Source organism: Pelodiscus sinensis, chromosome 1 (assembly GCF_052426305.1).
Source record: "Pelodiscus sinensis isolate ZL-2025 chromosome 1, ASM5242630v1, whole genome shotgun sequence".
NCBI lineage: Eukaryota > Metazoa > Chordata > Testudines > Trionychidae > Pelodiscus > Pelodiscus sinensis.
The window spans coordinates 27,423,260-27,444,897 of record NC_143052.1 but is presented as its reverse complement, the minus strand read 5'-3'; the positions used below and the strand labels follow the sequence as shown (position 1 = coordinate 27,444,897).

The 21,638-nt window shown below is 40.0% G+C and overlaps 1 protein-coding gene across 6 annotated transcripts in view; it reads right to left on the bottom strand.

The window, feature by feature from the left end:
- Nucleotides 1-124: 124 nt before the first annotated feature.
- Nucleotides 125-21,638, bottom strand: part of RINT1 (RAD50 interactor 1) — a 31,758-nt gene continuing 10,244 nt past the window's right edge. For all 6 annotated transcript variants that reach the window (XM_006137555.5, XM_006137552.5, XM_006137551.5 and 3 more), the window contains exons 7-14: nucleotides 13,496-13,606; nucleotides 13,072-13,297; nucleotides 9,755-9,892; nucleotides 7,099-7,298; nucleotides 4,792-5,006; nucleotides 3,934-4,114; nucleotides 3,718-3,836; nucleotides 125-2,385 (exon numbers count right to left, since the gene is read on the bottom strand). In XM_006137555.5, the coding sequence (XP_006137617.1) occupies nucleotides 2,169-2,385; nucleotides 3,718-3,836; nucleotides 3,934-4,114; nucleotides 4,792-5,006; nucleotides 7,099-7,298; nucleotides 9,755-9,892; nucleotides 13,072-13,297; nucleotides 13,496-13,606 (1,407 nt within the window). In that variant the 3' untranslated portion in view covers nucleotides 125-2,168. The remainder of the gene's footprint in view (nucleotides 2,386-3,717; nucleotides 3,837-3,933; nucleotides 4,115-4,791; nucleotides 5,007-7,098; nucleotides 7,299-9,754; nucleotides 9,893-13,071; nucleotides 13,298-13,495; nucleotides 13,607-21,638) is intronic.

The following is a 21,638-nucleotide window of genomic DNA, read 5'->3' as shown; positions in this document are numbered from 1 at the left end:
AACATGAACACATGCTTTCACCTCATTCCATACTCCCTGCACACACATCTAAGTATCTAATGCCCATGTGTGTGATACGTGTATATGAGTCCCTCTACCTAGTTAATAGCCTTTTTTTCTCTCTCCCCCTTCCCCCCAATCTGGTGCTGTCTAAAGAAATTTTAGCATATGTACAGTAAATGCAGTTTCTTTGACAGTTCAATCATTGGTCAGTGGACTAATGCAGTTTCTTTGACAGTTCAGTCATTGGTCAGTGGACTAACTAAATGTTTATGTTCCTTTTTAAAAATGTTTTACTATTTTTAAATTGAACTAAAATAAACTTTTCCTTAGTTTCTAACATAAAGACACAAAATCCTGCTACACAGAATTTCTTTCAAACACAACTTCACTTAATTTTCAATGGCAAACTACAAAAAAATAAGGGGGATGGTATTTGTTTATACTTTCCCATCCAGTTATGTTACAGAATTCCCCGTTTTCCAAATGTGGCTTCACATTTGTAGATCCTAACTTTGGATTTAGGAGCTGTCATGATTATGAGGGTTAGCCAGCAGCCTGAGGATTAAGGGGTTAACTACACCTAGCCAGGTGGAGTGACCAATAGGAATGTAGGTGGGACTTTTCAAACTGGGACAAAGGAATTTGGGTTTTTTTCTTTTTTTCTCCCTTTTGTCTCTCGGAGTGTGTCCTCTGCAGCTACAGAGAGGGACAAGCATGTCTCTCTCTCCAAGACACCATTCTTCGTTTTCTGTAAGTAGGGTAAGGTTTAGGTAGTTTCGTTAGGCTTTATTGTTTTAAGGGTTGGGTATGGGATCTGAGATCTGGCACTATTTAAAGATGTTTTGGCTTTTCTTTGTAACTAAGTTCTAGGCCCATGGAGTTTCTCCATGAGTATATTTTGTTACCTTCCTATTTAGTCATTATGCCATCAACAGGAATATTGTTGTAATAATAAAAGTTTTCTTTTCTTTTTATTAACCTGGCAGTGGTTAATTGTGTGCCCTGATTTTTATTTTAGGGGCAAGATTTCCCAAATGATCTCCCCTGATTTCTTTATCAACATTTGGGTGGTGGCAGCAGAAGTTTTATTCCCAAAATCTAGGTTTTTAAGATTTTGGGGGAAGTTTTATACCAAAGCCTGGTAGATCAGGCTTTGGGGTACACTTGCTGGCCCCCATTTCTGCATTTATCATGCCAGAATGGGGAAGGAGCCATGACAGGAGCTTTTAGCATTTATTATTGAATGCAATAGCTCTGTTGTTGTTCTGTTTGAATAAACAGATTCTGAACCTGCTTTTCATTTTTATCGGTTGGGGCAATATGGGCAAGTGGTTGATCTTGCTTTCTGTCTTGGACAATTTAATTGACTGATTTTTTAATTTAAACACAGCCTTTCAATATGCTGCTCCTTCATAGGAGTGAGTTATTTATTTTGATGGGGAATAAGCTATCATTTTTCTTTTCGTGTTAAGTCATGCTTTTTCATTTCTCTTATGCATAAATTTAATCCTTTAGTGAGTTTTAAAATGCTAACATGTCTTAAGTAGAGTAATTATCCCTATGGTAACTTTTTAAAAATATATATTATAGCTAAGGTTTTTTTTGTTTCTATTGGTGGTAAACATCTGCACATTACTTCAATATTGGTGCACATAACAAAATTCATTCTGCACAGGGGTTGAAAAATCAGAGGGAACATGGATATATGCACAGAGTTTACTCCATATTACTCACTAAACCATAAATGTTTCTGCAGCAGAACCACTATCTTACAGCCATTATTGACTAAGCAGAGCACTATTTAACAAGAAATACAATCTCAACTCTAGATCTGAGTTTGTTGTTCTCTACATGCCTCTAGGTTGGGGGTAGTTACAAAATATGCAGTTAGATAAACAGATCTGATTAAATTATACCATGTTAGAAACTAGTTCAGTATCTCAACTGATTTTAAATGGTTATGTATAAAGTATAATCTGAATTATAAATGATTAAGGCATAAGGCTAGATCAAGTCAATATTTTACAAAGCGCACTAGCGGTTTGGTGGTTTTTTTTAAGAATATACAAAAGTGTACTAATGTAATAGCTTTACTTCACTTTTATTCAGATAAATAACCTAGAACAGATATTTTAATTCTAACCATTTTCCTAGAAGATCTTCACTTATTTTCCTGTATTAGGCCAGTTTGCTCTCAAATTAAGTAGAATCTCAACATCTTGTTGAGCTAATTTGTAAACTCCAAGTTCATTTAACACTGCTGTGGCAGAGGGCTGGTTTGGATCCAAGATGGTTCCATTTTCTGAGGCTGAATGTAGTGCATCTTTCAAAAGTAGGGCAGAGCCAACATTTAGATTCAAGATGATGCAGGCTTCTTTTATGCTATATAAGAATAAAAATACACACTTTTCAGTCTGAAATGAAGTGCCCATTTCAACTTCATGTCAGGACGCAGTATATTCAGTCCATGGTTTTGTTTTTTGATCATCCCATTCATAAAATACTAAAAATAACCTCCCCACTCTGGATAGCTGAAAAGACAAAACTTTAACTGAAAAGATAACACACCCACACTTTTCTATATAGCAGGCACCCACCTTAATATCTTTATTATTTTTCAGTGAGTCAAACCTGACAGTATAGCCACCATTTCTGACAAACTGCTTCCAATTATCCAGGTCCTTGTATTTATTTTTTCATTTTTAGTTTCCCATGGAGTAAAGAAATAAAAGCCAATACCAATATTAAAATTGAAAAAGTAGAAAGTTAAGCAGGAAAGCAAGATTAACTACCCTCTCAGTCAGTATGCTCAAATAAGAACAGGAGTATGAAATATAGATACAACTGCTGAAGCAAGGAGGTACCCTGTACTACTCTCATACAGTCTTGAGGCATAATAGCTAGGCCTGTTTAAATATCTGATTGGTTGTATCACAGTTGTAATTAGGGATGTAAAAATCCCATTTAATTGATTAACCAATTAAACATAATGCACTGGAGCAGCCCCTGCTGGTTTACCAGAACCAGTAAGTATCACCCATTATAGATTATATTTACCCGTTAACCATTCACATTCCTAGTTGTAACTGTACTTTTCTGTGCCCACATTTTCCCATCTAGAAATGGGGATAATACATCAATAAAGGGAGTATGAAGCTTAATGTTTGACAGGTACTTCACAAAAGCCTCAATAAACATAGCATCTTCCATTTAAGTATTATTGTAGTACAAAGCATAACCTTCATCTGTAAACATTTCTGAACCATTCCTGCACTCCTTATTCAGGCTAAAATCCTATTTTACTTTGTAGGGCAATTAGCCTCAGTAGGACTCACAGGATTGCACCCTTAGTCCTTGCTTCTTGGTGGTTTGTCCCACTATGGCCTCCTGTGCTCTTGACATGCTTTACCATCCAATTTTCCCTAAATGTGCAAGTGCCAGTCAGTGTGTAACCAACAGTTAGTTCATTACTAACTTATAAGAACAAGCCAGAGTCAATGGGAGCTTTGCTTAAGTATGGACTGCAGAATCATACCTGATGTAGTGGAACAGATTCTCTCCTCTGCCACCTCACAATTTTAACAGATTTCTGACCCAATTAATTCAAGCTACAACCATGAAAGATGCTGACTTATGCACAAATATAAGAACTTGGTATGATCAGCTAGTTACTCGCTATTGAAACACTAATACCTTAGAAACTGGCTTACTTACTGTTTGAAATAATTTTCTGGTCTTTTGCAGTAGTGGGAAAATAAAGGGAAAAGATTCCTAGTCATGTCAAACTGAAGTTGTGCTGCTCCTCCTTCATTAAAGTGATTAGCCAGAATTACCTACATATGCATGTGAACAGATGCATTAAATTAATTTAGGTAAGTTATTTGCACTTTTCATTGTCACAGCCCAGATCACATAACTGCAGATGCTTACCTCTTGATAGATGAACATATCCACTTTCTCTGCAAGAATTTGCCAGGAGATTTTAAATAATGAGTAGCAGAGCTGCTGTTCTAACTGTAGCAAACGATCTCTTAATGTCAACAACAATGGGCAAGCTGTACTGGATAAGGACATTACTGCCTGCTCCGCCTGGGATGGCAAAGATAACCACCTGAAGGAACAGACATACACCGCCATATTACAGTAAGGTTATTCACAGGAAAGCAGTAGCAATGAAGCTCATCTTTTTCAAAAGGTCACAATCTCAATCTCATTTTTAATTTTACTGGGCTTCTGCTAGCTCTCCACAGTCTCAAATATCTAAAAAAGATCAGAATTATGTATTAATACTCCACACCAAGATAATTTGCATCATCATCTAATAATATCAAGCCTACATTTTAGTTAAAGGAATGTAAGATAGGACACCTGAGAAAAAAAACTGCAAGTGTGTAGGAACAAGCCCCCCCCCCCCCCAAAAAAAAAAAAGACATTATTTTAGAAAGTAGCCTACCAATTTTACCCAGGAGCAAGTATGCATCAATATATTAAGGGTTCTTGAAAATAGAGGTAGTCCTGAAGTTTATCAAACTTGCTCCTTAGAAGTCTCAAAGAAACAATAAGTGTCAGATAAGAGTCCCTGCTGCAGTGTGCATCCACTATTTGCAGGATAGTGCCTTAGAAAAATCACAATCTACCTAAATATATATTTATATTTAGGAATACCAGAGAACACTTTCCAAAATCTCATCTAATTCAGAGACCTAGATTTTTACATTATACAGTTTTTTTAATCAAAAGTCTTAAGTGTATAACAAATTATCAGAAGACATTAACACAAAGACTTACCTTTCTTTTTTGTAAAGCTTTGCAGCATCTTTGACTTCCCTGAAGACATGATCTACTTGGCGGGTTAACATGTCATGTTTTAGACGTTCTAGGAGGTTAATCATGTCATCAAAGACAGAGCTTTCCATACAAGCTAGCTGTCCTAGCTGTAGCTTACTGAGAGCACTACTGTCTGCACAAACTTCCAGCGCAGCCTGCTGAAGCTCTAAGAAGAACTACAGAAACAAAAAGAGATTTAGACATATATGCTAGAACAAAAAGGGTTTTACCAGGTTAGCTTTTTTATTTAGTACTTTAATATGCATAGCTTCAGCTGGTAACATGTTTCCCTAAGGCAGGGATACTCAACACGTGGCCTATGGGCTGCATGTGGCCCACGGCCTGTTTGTTTGTTTGCAGCCTGCAGTGCAGTTTGGGTTTACGTGGGACTCAACACAGGTGGGATCCTTTGACCATGCCCTCCACTGGGAACACACTCCACAACAGTGAAGCATCTCCCAGGCAGGGTGAGCACTGAAAGATGCAAAAGGATGGGCTGGCTGGGTGTACAAACAGGTACAGGGTGTCGGCATTTCTAGCCCCCAGATAGGAAGTGCTGAGAGCACCAGGGCATTGTGAGAAGTGCTTTGTATTTATGCCTGTCAGTATGAAAGAAGCTATTTGCATTTATATGTAACCATGCTTCAGTTGCAGCCCTCAGCATGTTCTGTATGTATCATTGCAGCCCCGAGGCTTCCAAAGTTGAGTAGCCCTGCCCTAAGGCTTTTATAAACTAGCAACTTGTTTTGAAATAGAAAAAGGTTATAAAAAAAATCTTGTAACTATTTCTATTGTCTCAAAATGAGTATAGAATATAGTGATTTAATCCCAGTGATGGACATGGAAAGCTGTTATATCCCATCTGACCTTACAACATACTAAAAAAGAACCAACTGAAAAGTCAAATTTTCTTCTGGACTAAATGATATGGGCTCCTAAGTTCCAATTTCAGAAATTAACACCTGGACAGAATTTACATTTTAAGAAATGATCCCTTAAACTAAAAACAATACTGAGGTAAAGTTTCTGAATTAAATTTTATAAAGATATAAATTAAATAGTATGGTGATATATATAGCTGCTATCAGATCTAACATTAAAACACTGCATTTCAACATTTCCAGGTTTTTTTAGTTATTTATTTTAATAGGTATTCATTAACAAAGTTACATGCTTAAATATACAGAAACAGGCTAGATTCTGAATTAGGACTCATTACCCAAACCTCTGAGGTTAATAGTGATCTCCCCAAGTCTCCACTAGTAGACTGCAATATAGAATCAGGGTCTAAACATAAGTAATTAACACAAAACATTCCCTTATGGATGCTCCAAATCCACAGAGACCTATCTGTCAGATACGCCTGGCTTCTCAGTTTCACATGAAGCATCAGCAATTCCCTATCACTAACTAGGTGTATAGATATGTGCTGAGAAGTAATGTCTTATGGCATTAGGAAAAGATACTTAAAAAAAAAATCAAGCAAACCTGCTTCAGCATAAAAAAAAAAATCTTGTAAACTAGAATCCTTGTGTATTTAGAAGCATGGGTTGACCTGAAAATTCAGCAGCTTGATTATACGTTTTAGATACATTATACTATACACAGCAAACTAAAGGCTGGGAGTATTGCTTCCTGGGCAGACAGGCAAGAAAACAAGATAAAGTTAGTATGAAACAATAGTGCTTTCTTCTTACAGAATATGGAGCACTCTGCAGATGCTAGGTCACACATAGGAAGAGGAGGACTGTTGGCTGTAAGAGTGAAGTATAGCTCTAGATATAATGGACAAAATAATCCTTCCCCTACTAAATTCACCTGGTTTCCTTGAGAAGGGCATCCAAAGAATATGGAACCTTCCCTAGCTCACCCACCCAACTCCAGCAAATCTTACACATGAGCGGTCTCATTGATTTCTACCAGATTACTCATATAAGGGTTAACAGAATAGGATCCATAGGTGGTTTTCCATGCAACAAGATACTGCAGAATGCTCATGGTGCAATGCCAGCTTACAGGAAACTAATCTGCTTTAGATATTTGGGTAGAGTGCACAAAAACAAAAGGATTTAAGAATTATTTAAGGTTATAAATTATTCTTATATTAATCACCTTTCACTGTATTAGAATTTACATCTGGTTCTGTTTTTTCAGGATTCATGATTAATTCTGCATCTTAAAATACTGAGATGAATGAGGTGGATTTAGTTAGGCATCATCATGTGATACCACTAGTTTGTATCTTTATGTAAAACAGTAATTACTCACAACATTGTCAGCCCAGTCAGCTAATACTGTTGCGATGTAGTTAACCGCATTAAGAATGGCACAATAACGGAAGGCTAACGAAGCTCTAGTCTCTTCCTTCATAACTTGAGTTAACCGTATTCTGAAGTCATCAACTAGGTCTTTTTGTAACTCTAAGAATTGTAGTTTTCTAGATGCCATAGGAAGGTTCTTATACCTGTCTGGAGAGATGGATGTAAAAATTTTCATTTTCCAGAGCAATTAAGAGAGCTTTTTAACAAGGTAAGTATTGTGGTCACAAACCTACAAAAACTTACACGCATCATGCTTAATTTTACACCCCAATAGTTCCACTGAAGTCAATGGAACTACTCACATTGTATAAAGTTAAGTGTACAGTATATGGAAGTTTCTGCAAGACTGAGGCCTAAATAAATGGTTGTTTTGTTGATTTCACTATAGCATTTTGTATTTAATTTTGTTTTTTCAAGTGTGCTTTCAGGAAAAAAAATCTGAGTATATTAGGTGGTCCTCAAATCTTCCCACAAGAAGTGACAGATACACATTTAATAATCAAATGTCCTTGATGTTCATCTGCTCTTACTTAGCCTTTCTACAGGGAGAGTAAGTTACCTAAAGTTTTCAGGAATTCATTTCTGATCACTCAGCCATTCTCTGGGCTGAAATCTTCAAAAGAGATAACAGGATATTTTATTTAATTGCTACACATAAACAACATATGAATTCAATTTATCTTCTCTTAAATTTAAATGTTTCTAGTGGAAATAATCAGATGTATCACTAGAAATTAGTAGAAATATAAAAGTTTGATCTTTATTACTAGATTTATTAAAGTTCGATAGAACAAGGGAACAAAAATTCCATTTAGTTGTTAAAATGTAAAATCATACAACAGTTCTATTTCTTACTCCTTTGATGGCTCCATAACCACCAGCATTTAAATGTAGATTTTCTTATTGAACTATAAAAATTAGAAAGTATCAGAGGAATAGCCATGTTAGTATGCAACTTTAAGAAAAATGAGTAGTTCTGTGGCATCTACCTGCTGATCTACACTAGGGGTATGTCTACACTACCTAGTTCGAACTAGCGGGGTAATGTAGGCATACCGCAATTGCAAATGAAGCGGGATTTGAATTTCCCGGGCTTCATTTGCATAAGCGGGGCGCCGCCATTTTTAAATCCCCGCTCGTTCGAACCTCGTGCCGCGCGGCTACACGCGGCACGAACTAGGTAGTTCGAACTAGGCTTCCTAGTTCGAACTACCGTTACTCCTCATTCCACGAGGAGTAACGGTAGTTCGAACTAGGAAGCCTAGTTCGAACTACCTAGTTCGTGCCGCGTGTAGCCGCGCGGCATGGGGTTCGAACGAGCGGGGATTTAAAAATGGCGGCGCCCCGCTTATGCAAATGAAGCCCGGGAAATTCAAATCCCGGGCTTCATTTGCAATTGCGGTATGCCTACATTACCCCGCTAGTTTGAACTAGCGGGGTAGTGTAGACATACCCTAGGGTATTATTTTGAAATAATCCCCCTTAGTTCACATTTATAAGTGGAGCATCCACACTACCAATCCCGTTATAACAGTACTCAAAATAACAGTACTCCTGCTTTCCTCGGGGAATAACACTAATTTTGAAATCAATTCGAAATAGCATCAGTGTGGAAGCTCCAGTGCTGCTATTTCAAAATAACTATACCCCAGAGTAATTTGAACTAATTACTCCCCAGCAGTTCCTGGGGCTCTAAGTTGAGGAGGCATGTCCACATTAACGGAGCTTGCCTCAGACTGATTTTGATGCTTCCCTGTAGTTAGGACATGCTATTTCGATTTTGTAAAATCAGGAGTTAAGTTGAATTGAGTTATTATTTCAACATAATTTCCTAGTGTAGACATTCCCTTAAAGACTAACAAAAATAGACAGAATCATGAGTTTTCATGGGTAAAACCTACTTCATCAATTGATCTGATGAAGTGGGTTTTACCCACAAAAGCTCATGATTCCATCTATTTTTATTAGTCTCTAATAAGGATGCTAAATTTAGATTAATCAACTAATCAAACAGTTGATGTAATCTGCATGGATTATTCGATTACTCGATAAGGGTGTCTCCGCCTTTGAAATGTAGCAAGAGCCCTGATGCTTCTTGCTACATTTCAAAGGCAAAAGCTCCACGGGGAGCACGGCCTGCTGGGGATTCAAACAGTCTCCCTGCTGGCCCAGTGCTTTGGTTTTGAAATGTCCTCCTGGAACTCTTGTACATTTCAAAAGCAGGGAGCACAGGGCCAGCAGAGGACTGAGAGTCCCCAGCTCACACCAGGTTCCCCGCAGTGCTTCTGCTTTTGAAATGTAGCAAGAGCCCTTGCTACATTTCAAAGGCAGAAGTACCGCCAGTTCCGCTACACTGCTGCCCCTTTTCCCCACGAAGACGGTGCTTGGGGAACCAGCTTTTAAGCCAGTTCCCCCCAGCACCAGATCCCACTCTCCCCACCTTGCTGCCTCTCTCTGATAGCATTTGTTTATCAAATAGTCAACTAGTCGCTTACATCCCTAGTCTCTACGATGCCACAGGGCTTCTTGTTTTTATACAAGTTAGAGTTCTTATTCAGGAGAATTCATCTGAGGAAGTCAAGTGTCTCAAGTTTTATAATTACCTGTAATAACCTGTAACAGAGTCGTAAAAGTTTCAGCACAATCTGGGACTTTCATTTCATCTACATCAGTGATATCTTTATATTGTGATACCCAGGCAGCTTCAGATGAAAGTATAGAGTCCATCTTTTGAAGAGCAACTGACAGGCACACAAAAATGTTTCATAATTTAAATAGTAATATATTTCTTACTTAAAATTGCTTTGAAGTTTACATATTTAAAATTTCTTCTGACAAATACATAGTTTGTATAATTTTTAAATAAAAAAATTAATCATAAAATACAAAATTTAATAATAAACTGATACCGTGAAGGCACCTAAACTCTCTGAATACCTAAGCTTTTTCCAGGAAAAGTTCTGCTTCTGAGCATGTCTGTGTGCTGCCTCCCTGTGGACATCCAAGTGCTCATCTCCCACATTAGACTTAAAGCTAGTCACACCATGGAAAATCCAGAAAATCTTTCAAAAAACGAGTCGTCTAATCCAGTAGCACCTTAAAGACTAACAAAATATGTAGATGGTATCATGAGCTTCCATGGGCACAACCCACTTCTTCAGGGGAAATCTGTCTGTCTTGGCTGAGGAGCCCAATCTGATCTGTAGCATTTGGGTATACTTTTTGGATTGGCACCTCAGAAATTTACACAAAAGAACTTTGCAGTGGGGTGAAGAGACAGGAAGGCAAGCTTCCAAAAATAATTTTTAGTCCACTGGTTCAGGTACTCCACTCCACCTGCAGACACCACTAGTTCAAGTCCCCACTCCACCTGCAGAGAAGAACAGACTTGAAGTGGATCTGCTATTTCTCACTTGAGGGTTCTTACCATTGGATCATAGGATATTTTGATGTAGGGAATCCTTTAATCTCGCACCTATTGAAGTTGTTGCATGATGGCATATTTAAAGAGTCATTGGAGCAGGGGGAGGGTGCATGCATCCACATCTGCATAAGCATGAGTGCCCATTTTTAAAAGAGGGAAAAAGGACAATCCAGGGAACTACAGATCAGCCAGCCATACCTCGGTTCCCAGAAAAATCACAGAGGGGATCCTCAAGGAATCCATTTTGAAGCATTTAGAAGAGAGGAAAGTGATCAGAAATAGTCAATATGGATTCACCAAGGGCAAGTCCTGCCTGACCAACCTGATTTGCTTCTATGATAAAGTAACTGGCTCTGTGGACATGGGGAAGTAAGTGGACAGGATATACCTTGACTTTAACAAAGCTATTGTCTCCCACAATATTCTTGCCAGCAAATTAAGGAACCATGGATTGGTTAAAAGGACCGTAAAGTGGATAGAAAACTGGCTAGATTGTCAGGCCCAACGGGTAGTAACCAATGGCTCGATGTCTGGTTGGCAGTTGGTTTCAAGTGGAGTGCCCCAAGGATCGGTTCTAGTGTCTGTTTTGTTCAACATCTTTATTAATGACTAGGATGAGGGGATGGATTGCACCCTCAGCAAGTTTGCGTATGACACTAAGCTAGGGGGAAGAGGGATATATGTTGGAGGGTAGGGATAGGGTCCAGAGTGACCTAGAAAAACTGCAGGATTGGACCAAAAGAAATCTGATGAGGTTTAACAAGGACAAGTGCAGAGTCCTGCACCTGGGACAGAAAAATCCTAAGCACTGTTACAGGCTGGGGACCAACTGGCTAAGTAGCAGTTCAGCAGAAAAGGACCTGGGGATTACAGTGGATGAGAAGCTGGACATGAGTCACAAAGTGCCCTTTTAGCCAAGAAGACTAATGGCATATTAGGGTGCATTAGGAGGAGCATTTCCAGTAGATCTAGAGAAGTGATAATTCCCCTTTATTCAGCACTGGTGAGGCCACATCTGGAGTATTGTATTCAGTTCTGGGGGCACCACTACATAAAGGATGTGGAAGCACTGGAGAGGGTCCAGCGGAGGGCAACCAAAATGATTAGAGGGCTGGAGCACATGACCTATGAGAAGACATTGAGGGATTTGGGCTTATTTAGTCTGCAGAAGAGAAGGCGGCGGGGGAGGATTTAATAGCAGCCTTCAACTTCCTGAAGAGAGGTTCCAAAAAGGATGGAGAGAAGCTGTTCTCGGTAGTGAAGGATGGCAGAACAAGGAGCAATGGTCTAATATTACAGTGGGGAAGGTCTAGATTGGATATTAGGCAAAACTATTTCACTAGAAAAGTGGTGAAGCACTGCAATGGTTTTATCTAGAGAGGTGGTAAAAACCTCGAGATGGAGATTTCAAGTCCTGGCTTGACAAAGCCCTTGCTGGGATGTTTTAGCTGGGGTTGGACTCAATGACCTCCTGAGGTGTCTTCCAGCCCTAGGATTCTATGACTTACAGCTTGGTGTTTAGCACATCCACCCAGGATGCGGGAGATCCAGGATCTACTCCTTTTTGTGACTCTTTAAATATTTAGCCACAGTACAACAGCTTTGACTGGAAATTGACAGACTGCCCTCTCTCCCACCCCCAAGAATATTCCATAGCCAAAAAGGAGGACTTGAATAAGGAGTCTCCCACATCCCAAGCAAATACTCTTATCATTGGACTAAAAGTTATAAGGGAGGTGGTCCTCCCTGATAGTATCATGCTAGAACAACCTAAAACACTGAACTCCAAAGAGATTTCCTGCTTGCAATTCACAATCAGAAATAGATACTACTTCAAAAGAGGCAGCAATCAAACAACCTCCGGTATCTTCCATTCTAGTTTAGGCAGATCCCTGCCTGCCAAGCAGATAACAGCATCTCTCTCCCTATTTTCTGTATAAGAGTCTCACTCACACTTGTGTATTGCAGTGATTTTCCCAGGAAAATAACTCCTTTTCTATATTCAAGCCTGCATCTCTCTTGCTTTTCTCATAGCTCCTTTCACACACTCCACTTTCTCTTCCCTTCTAATAGATGTCAGGGTGTCATCTTCCATTTAGTGTCCTTTACATGCTCCCTTATACTTCTGTTTCCATTTTAACTGTTACTCATCTCCATAAGAATTAATAAACTACAGTAAAAGAAAAGGAAGTTATCTTTTCTAACTTATCCCATCAATTTAAATTCCTTCACCTATGCACATACGTAGACAAAACTACAAAACCACAGAGTCCAGAGTCAACAGCATACCAATTATGGTAGCATTAACAAGTGTTGCTTAAAAAACAAATAGAGCAGTCTTGCATAAAAATTGTGGGCCTAATCTAACACTTAGTCATGTGACTTATCCTAACTTACTAGAACTATTTTAAAAGTATTATATGATTAAGTCTTCATACTTAAAAAAAAAAAAAAAAAAAAAATAAATAAATAAAAAACAAGCATATTAAATCTTACATTTTCTTTCCACAGTTAGCCATCTTTGAAAACAGGTTTCTTCAGACAGAATATGCATACAACTGGGAAAGGTGCTGAGATATCCATGAACAGTATATAGATCTCTCTCAAATAGAAGCACCTCATCCACAAGATGACAAAAGAGATTATCGTCATACAACAGGCAAGGGATATCAGCAGCCAACTTCTCCAAAATCAGCATTACCAGAGCACGAGAAAATTCAAGCTTCAAGGAAGGAAAAAGAAGTCATGAAAGTAGATAGAAACTGCAAGTTGGCATTGCTAATATTTATGCAGTTTTAAAACTCTTTCTTGGACTAACTTCAGCCCTATCATAGATTCAATAAAGTTAACGAAGTTGTAATTACTTGAACCACCTCTGGAATTTGGATGTATATAAATTATACATAACATATTTGCTTACCCTTGCATTGACTGAAGAGCCTGCCTTGTCCAATATTGGCTGGATTTTATCGTCAAGAAATTTAGCGTGATTTCCAGTCCACATGAGTACCTGAGTTAGGTACCATTCAGGCTTATTAAAAAAAAAAATAAAGTTAACTTCACCCAAAAAACCAACTGATTTATGAACACAAACATAAACATAACATTAAAAGACATTACTACTAAGTCAGAAAGATTATCACACTATATTTTTTAAATGTATCTTTAATACAAGGTATAAAGAGTTAAGTTACTAGATGTTTCAATTAATGAACTGTTATAACCATCCATAACACATTCTACTCATGTTTGTAACATGCTTATAACATCTGTTCAATACTGTTAACTCTTTATAAACTAGTTATCAAATGTAGCAAGATTACCAAGCATGACCGCACAAAACTTTTATGAAGAAAAGTTAACAAATGCATCTTTAAATTCAAGTTTGCAATTTAGAGCAGTTTATTTTACACCACCAGCAACATTTAAAATCAGGGTAGGAAGTTTGGTGGTGTTCGGGGAGGAAGGAAAAATGGAGGAAAGCATTGTCTCTTCTGTCCCAGTAAGTCAAAAAACACACTTTTTTTTTTTAAATCATGGCTCTTTTCTGTATTTGTGCTCATGTAATATTTGGGATGTTAAGTAGTGGTTAAGTCCATCGACTACTCGATTAGTCGATAAGGGAGTTTGATCCCAGGGCGGGGCGAGCAGGGACCGAGCAGCTCGTGCCAGCTCCATGACCACTGTGGCTCTGCTTTTTAAATGTAACAAGAGCCACAAAAAGCAGAGCTGCAGCAGTGTAGGTCCCCTGCTGCACCTCTTCCTCCCTTGCAGCCCCTCACCTGTAGAGACAGTGCTGGGGGGAAACCAGCTTTTGAGCCAGCTCTCCCCAGCATTGGCTCCTGCTCCCCTCCTCCTTGCTACCTCTGTGTGGAGGAAAGCAAGTAGTGATAACCCTAGGTATATCAGGTAGTCGACTACTCAACTAATCGCTTTACACCCCTATGTAATATCCCTATGGCAATTACCATATATACTCATTCGTAATCCAATTTATTTTTTTTAGTAAAAAAGAGACACGTCAAACAGCAAGGCTGGCTTATAAATGGGTCTACATTATTGTTGTAGATCAGGGATTGGCAAACTTCAGTTCCGGCCACCAGATAAGACACTGGCGCACAGGGACATTTTGTGTACCTGGAGTGTTCATAGGCATGAAACCCCTCCGCTTCCAGTGGCTATGATTTGCCATTCCCAACCAATGGGAGTTGCAGGAAACAGCACAGCCAAGGGACATGCTGGCTGCCACTTCCCTGAAAAGGTCCACTGGGAGTTGAAGGGTTATGTGGCTGCAGACACTCCAGGTACACAAAACACCCTGATGCTGCTTATGCTGCTGGGCTGGGAACTGAAGTTTGCTAACCCTGCTATATTTTAGGTGTTGTAGTCATAATAAACATGCAGAAGTTTAAAAAGATTTATTCTGATGTAATCTAACAAATCTATTATAAAAACTGAATGTGTTCATATATCTTCAAAATTACAATCCATGTTTTAAAGTCTCATATCATGCTAATGCACTTTTAAGTCTTAAAATCCTTCAAAGTCCAAATCAGTCTCCAATTCACCAAACAGTTCATTAAACTATAGCTGCTTCTGCATCATCATCAGGGCTTTACAAATAATACAATCTACTCGCCCGTGACGAGTAGATTGTAACTCGGAAGAGCCAGGTTCGGGTGATCTGCACATGTGCAAAACGATCTGCTCATGCGCGGATCGCCGGACAGCACAGCTGGCAAGCGGGGCTCGCTGCGGTTCGGCAAGCCCTGATCATCATAGTAGAGGTCAGCAATGTCGCCCTCAGATTCCTTATGCTCAGCTTCCATCATGTCATCAGCAAATATGGTGTCTTGTGACCCATCCAGCGCATTGCTGACATTTCCTAAATGATTTTTCTATTATTTCCAAGAGAATGGATTCCTACACATCCTTGAATCACCAGGATGACCAAATTGATTTCGGGCTTCGTAAGATTCTCGCCTTTTGTCAACTTTGTCATGCCTGAGCACATCCAGTCAGACCACATTTTGTGTAGACTATCTTTAAAGGGTTTCTTGGATCTGGACTTCCAACACTCTGGTCACCTGAAGTGGGTTGTGCCCACAAAAGCTCATGATACCATTTACATGTTTTGTTAGTCTTTAAGGTGCTACTACTAGACTATTAGTCTACAACAAGAAAAACTTTAAAAAAAAAACCTAACTCAGCTACCCCTCTAAAGCTTTTAAAGTGTTTGTTTAAACAGACACTAAGCAGTTATAGAACAGAAGTTACGCCTTCAAGTATTACAGCCAAAGTAGTTTTCTTTTTCTTGTTTGGCCACATTTCACCTGGTCTTAAAGATCTCAGAAGGGTAGCCCTGTTAGTCTAACTTTAAAAACTAGTAGTCCTGTGGTACCTTAGAGATCAACAAAAAAATATATATAATAGTATCGCTAGAGGACTGCACCCCCTGCTTACCAACCCCCCTCTCTCTGGGGATAGGTATGTGTCCAGGGGGGAGAGGGCAAGAGCAAGCTGGGGTCAGGGTGTTTGGCCAGGTTGGAGGGTGCAAGAGCAGGGTAGGGTGCAGAAGCAGGCTGGAGGTAGGTGTCTGGCCAGGAGGAAGGGGAGCCAGCGTGGCCCAGAGAGCTGCACCGGTGAGTGTGTGTGTGTGTTGGGGAGAGGGGACAGGTGACGGGCGCGCAGGTCAGGCTTGGATGGTGGAGGGGACCCAGTCCCAGCAGCTCCTCTCTGGCAGCACAGCCCACTGGGGCATGAAGCAGGAGTCAGAGCAGCCCATGTCTGAAAGGGATGGCACCAACACTGGCCCCAGCAAGCGGTTGAGGACAGAGATGGAGGTGGGCGGCAGCAGGAGGTGGGCGGCAGCATGAGAATACAGATGATGTCACTCTGTTATCCCTCAGAAAAAATGTGTTTATATACACAGAGAGAGAAAGAGGGGAGCTTTCGCTCATAATACTATATTATACACACACACACACACACACACACACACACACACACACACAGTGTCCTGATCATGTTTCAAACATAGCTGGTTTCTTGAGAAGTGCTCCCGGTCTCTTATTCCACACTTCCAGCTTTTCAATAGTCCCACTTTCATGTGCACACCCACAGGAAAATTCATGTTTTTAGGCAACGTTTTTCTTCTAAAAACAACAGGAGGAAGCTTTGATCCACTGACCATATATGATAAAACAACTGAAAATTGGATTTTTATGGTCAGTGGTTTTAATTACAACTGTCTTCTAAGCAACACCAGTTACCGTTATGTTGCTTGGGAGATCAAATGTCATTGTTTCATTCATATTTCCTATTTGTGACAGCTCAAACGCATATTCCTTTTGATGTTTTATTATGAATCTTTAGAAAGACTAATTTTATTCTCCCAGGTCTCTTGGCAGCTTTTGTGCCATCTTTGTTCACGGAGGAAGACAGAGACCTTGATGGTTTATGAAGCAAGTACACCAATCCACTCATTGACAAATATTGGATTGCTATCTTGTATTTGTTCTCTTTTAAGCATTTGCAGAGAACACAGACAAATTTAGGTTCTAGTAACAAGGTACCCATTTTGTCAACATTCAATAACCCAATCAATGAGATCTTTCTCCAGTCCAGGACATGAAGCACACCTCAGACATTTTTTTCTTGCTTCTAGGCATGTCTTTCAGTATTTTATTTTTTCATCATTCTCTTATATGCGTCTCATTGATACAGAATTCATGAGCAGCAGCGCAACTGTTTGCTTCTGTATGCCCTAACAACTTTAATTTTGAACACTATCAGAAGCAGACAGTTTTCTTTTGATTTCACCATTGTTCATTTTAACTAGTATCAAAATCTTAGAAAATAGTTTAGTTATAGATTTTAGAGGACTTTATAGAGCAATGTAATCTGCTTTATCACTGTCAAATTATAATTGTTCTGTGTTTATTTCAAAGCAACCCCGTAGTTTGGTATGTCTGTGGAGATAACTAGCTGTTTAAATTTTATTACAGATTTCATAGATTCTGCCCATTATATTTTCAGATTGACAAGAGACTTAGGAGGTCCAGTGGTCAACATGCATGAAGAGATCAAATTGCACAGTAGTAGACTGATACCATTGCCGTAGTACTATCATTCACTGTATTTTTCTGACTGACTTGTAAGGTCTAGCATTTTGTGAAATAAATTAGACAAATTTAATGCAGATACAATTTAAATAAAAATAAAAACTTAACACATTTTTTAAAAAGAAGTCCAGAACTGACATTCTATCATCGGTGATGTACAACAGGAGTCAATAAATGTGGCTCCTGGCCCAGCTGGCATCCCGGGAGGTTTGTTTACCTGGAGCGTTTGAGTGCATGGAGTCCCTCAGCTCCCAGTGGCTGGGAGCTGCGGGAAGCAGCAGAGGCTGAAGGACCTGCTGGCCGCCACTGCCCGCCAATCCTGTTAGCCAGAAAGAGCAGATCACAGATACAGGGAGCTGTAGTGCTCCAGGCAAACAAAATGTCCTGATGTATCACTAACTTAACCAGACCAGTATTTCAGTAGCTGGCAAACTGCAGTTCCTAGCTCATCAGGGTATGAAAGGATCATAGCATTTTGCCATTTTTACTTTTTCCATCTTGGGGGGAGGCGGGTCGGTTTATAAACAGGCTAATGAACCAATATACAGTAGACTTCCGATAATCCAGAACCTTTGGGACCTAGCCAAAGGATTATCGGATATGCTGGACTATTAGGAGGTACTATAAGATGGTTATTTATTTATATATATATATATATATATATATACACACACACACACACACACACACACACACACACACACACACACCCCAAAATGGCAAATGAAATTCAGTGATGATCAGTGGCAAAAGAGTGCATATTGGAAAATATAATCCGAACTATCCATACAAAAAGAAGGGATCTAAATTAGTGTTTACCACTCAAGAAAGAGATAGTGGAATCATTGTGGATAATTCTCTAAAAGACTTCTGATCAATGTGCAAAAGCAATAAAAAAAAAGCTAACAAAACGTTTAACCCTTTTTATTGTAGCACAAGCACTATCCAGCGTCACACAATGCCAGTGGCAGGCTGACTCGGTCCTATCCGGTTTTGCTCGGTTCAGCTGCTGCTGCTGCTGCCGCCTTGTGACTCGTTTTTTTGTCAAAGCTCACTCACTAGGCTCTTGCCATTTTGATGCCAGACTATTGGGAGTGCTGTACAATTGGATGCCGGACTATTCGAGTTTTACTGTATATGGTAAGAAATTATGTACATGATAAAGTAACATTTAGGAACCATGTATGTACTTAGTATTACTATCTTAAATGCAATGAGCATTTTGTTTTGTTTTTTAAATCTGCTTAGTTTTGCTCTTCATTTATCTCCCCTTCCAGCTTCTCTATTATTCTTCCCTACACATATTGCTTTGTCAGAACACCCCCATACTCTTTCCCACCCCACTGAACATGCCTTTCCTGACTGATAGGAAAAGAACACACCAAGACTAGAACTGAGAGGCTAGCTGCCCTAATCATCCTTTCGACTTTGTCCTCACCCACAACTACTTCCAATTCAGAGACAATTTGTATCTTCAAGTCAGCGGCACAGCCACAGGCACCCGCATTGCACCACAATATGCCAACGTCTTTATCGCAGACCTTGAACACTTCCTCACCTCTTGCCCCCTAATGCCCCTTCTCTACCTATACTACATTGATTACGTCATCATATGGACCCATCGGAAAGAAACCCTTGAAGAATTTTACAGGGATTTCAACAACTCCCACCCCACCACCACCCTCAGTCCACATAAGAAATCCACTTCCTTGACACTACAGTACTATTAAATGATGGACAAATTTCCACCACCCTATACCAGAAACCTACCGACCACTACACTTACCTTAATGCCTCTAGTTTCCATCCCAGACACATTTCTCAAATCTATTGTAAACAGCCAAGCCCTAAGATATAAGAGTATTTGCTCCAACCCCACAGACAGAAACAAATACCTACAGGATCTATATAGAGCATTTTTAAAAATAAATACCCACCCAGAGAAATGAAAAAACAGATCAATAGAGCCAAAAAAGTACCCAGACATGAATTACTTCGAGACAGGCCCAGAAGAGAAAGCAGTAAAATTCCACTTATCACCTACAGTACATTACACTACTTAAACCCCTCCAATGCATTATGAACAATCTACAACCCATAAATGATCTAGAGAAAGGGGTAAGCAGTGAGGTGACAAAGTTTGTGGACAATACTAAACTGTTCAAGATAGTCTAAATGAAAGCAGACTGTGAAGAACTTCAAAAAGATCTCACCAAACTGAGTGATTGGGTAACAAAATAGCAAATGAAATTTAATGTGGATAAGTGTAAAGTAATGCATATTGGAAAAAAATAACCCCAACTATACATACAACATGATGGGGGCTAATTTAGCTGCAACTAATCAGGAAAGAGATCTTGGAGTGATCATGGATAGTTCTCTGAAAACATCCACGCAGTGTGCAGCAGCAGTCAAAAAAGCAAATAGGATATTAGGAATTATTTTTTAAAAAATGGATAGAAAATAAGACACAGAATATCTTACTGCCTCTGTATAAAACTATGGTATGCCCACACCTTGAATTCTGCGTACAGATGTGGTCTCCTCACCCCCAAAAAAGATATTTTGGCATTAGAAAAGGTTCAGAAGAGGGAAACTAAAATGATTAGGGGTTTGGATCAGGTCCCATATGAAGAGAGGCTAAAGAGTCTGTCACTTTTCAGTTTAGAAAAGAGGAGACTGAGGGGAGATATAATAGAGGTATATAAAATCATGAGTGGTGTGGAGAGGGTGAATAAAGAGAAGTTATTTACTTGTTCCTATAAGATAAGAACTAGAGCAGGGGTTCCCAAACTTTTTGACACTGGGACCAGTAAATCCATTCACGAACTTTTGGAGGACTGGTAATGTTCATTTGCATATTTGCATATTCATTATTCAAATGATGAATATGCAAATAAGTTGTTTCTGGTCCAAAACTCCTAGTGCCAGCTTTAACAAAGCTTTTGATATGATCACCCACAATATTTTTGCCAGCAAGTTAAGGAATATGTATTGGATAAATGGAGTGTAAGAGACAGAAAGCTGGTTAGACCAGGGTTTCCCAAACTTTTAACTTTAGTTTGAACCCTTTTTTTCCCCCCCAATACTGCTTTTTGCAACCCAAAAATATAAACACATACAAAACAGAGAAAATACCAGACATATAACACATCTGGTATTTTCTCATTAGGTAAGTTGTATTATTACTAGATGTATCAGTTTGTAGTTTCGAACTGCCTGGCTGGTAAATGTGCTCAGGCTGAACGAGTGTGTTTACCAGACAGACAGCTCGCAACTACTCGAGGGGGGGGAGGGGGAGACACAATAGAATCCCCGGGCCGGACTAACTCATGCTTTGTGCTTTGGGGGAGGGGGGGGGGGGGGAGGGGGCAGGGGGACGACAGGGGCAGCATCCCAAGATCTACATATAGCCGTGTCAGTCCCACTCCCCGCAGGCCGATTCATTCCTCCCTCCTGCTCCCCCCGCTGTGCCTCTGGCCATCCCCACTTCCCCCAACCCCCTCCCGGACAGCCAGGTCCCCCCCGCTTCTCCTCCCAATCTCCTTTGGCCAGCCCCACTGCCCGCATCCAGCCCTCCAGTCAGCGGCCGCTTCTCCCCTCCACTCCAAATCTTCCCCAGCCAGATCCCTGCCCCCAACCTCACACCCCCCGGCAGCCCTGCTTCCACTGGCCCCCCAATGTCCCCAGCCTGCCCAGATTCTCCCGTCCAGTGCTGCTTCCAATGGCCAGCTCTCCCCTCCTTCTCACCCCAGAATCCCCTGGCACCTGCACCTTTCCTTAGCCCTGCACCCTCCTGGTGCCTCCCCCTTCCCTTACTGCCCCTGCCCCCTTTTTCCCCTAATACCCACCCCTCACCACTCTGCCCCATCCCCTCCTGCCCCTCAGTGCCCACACACATGACTTGCTCCATCCCCACCTCTCTCATGCCCACCCTTT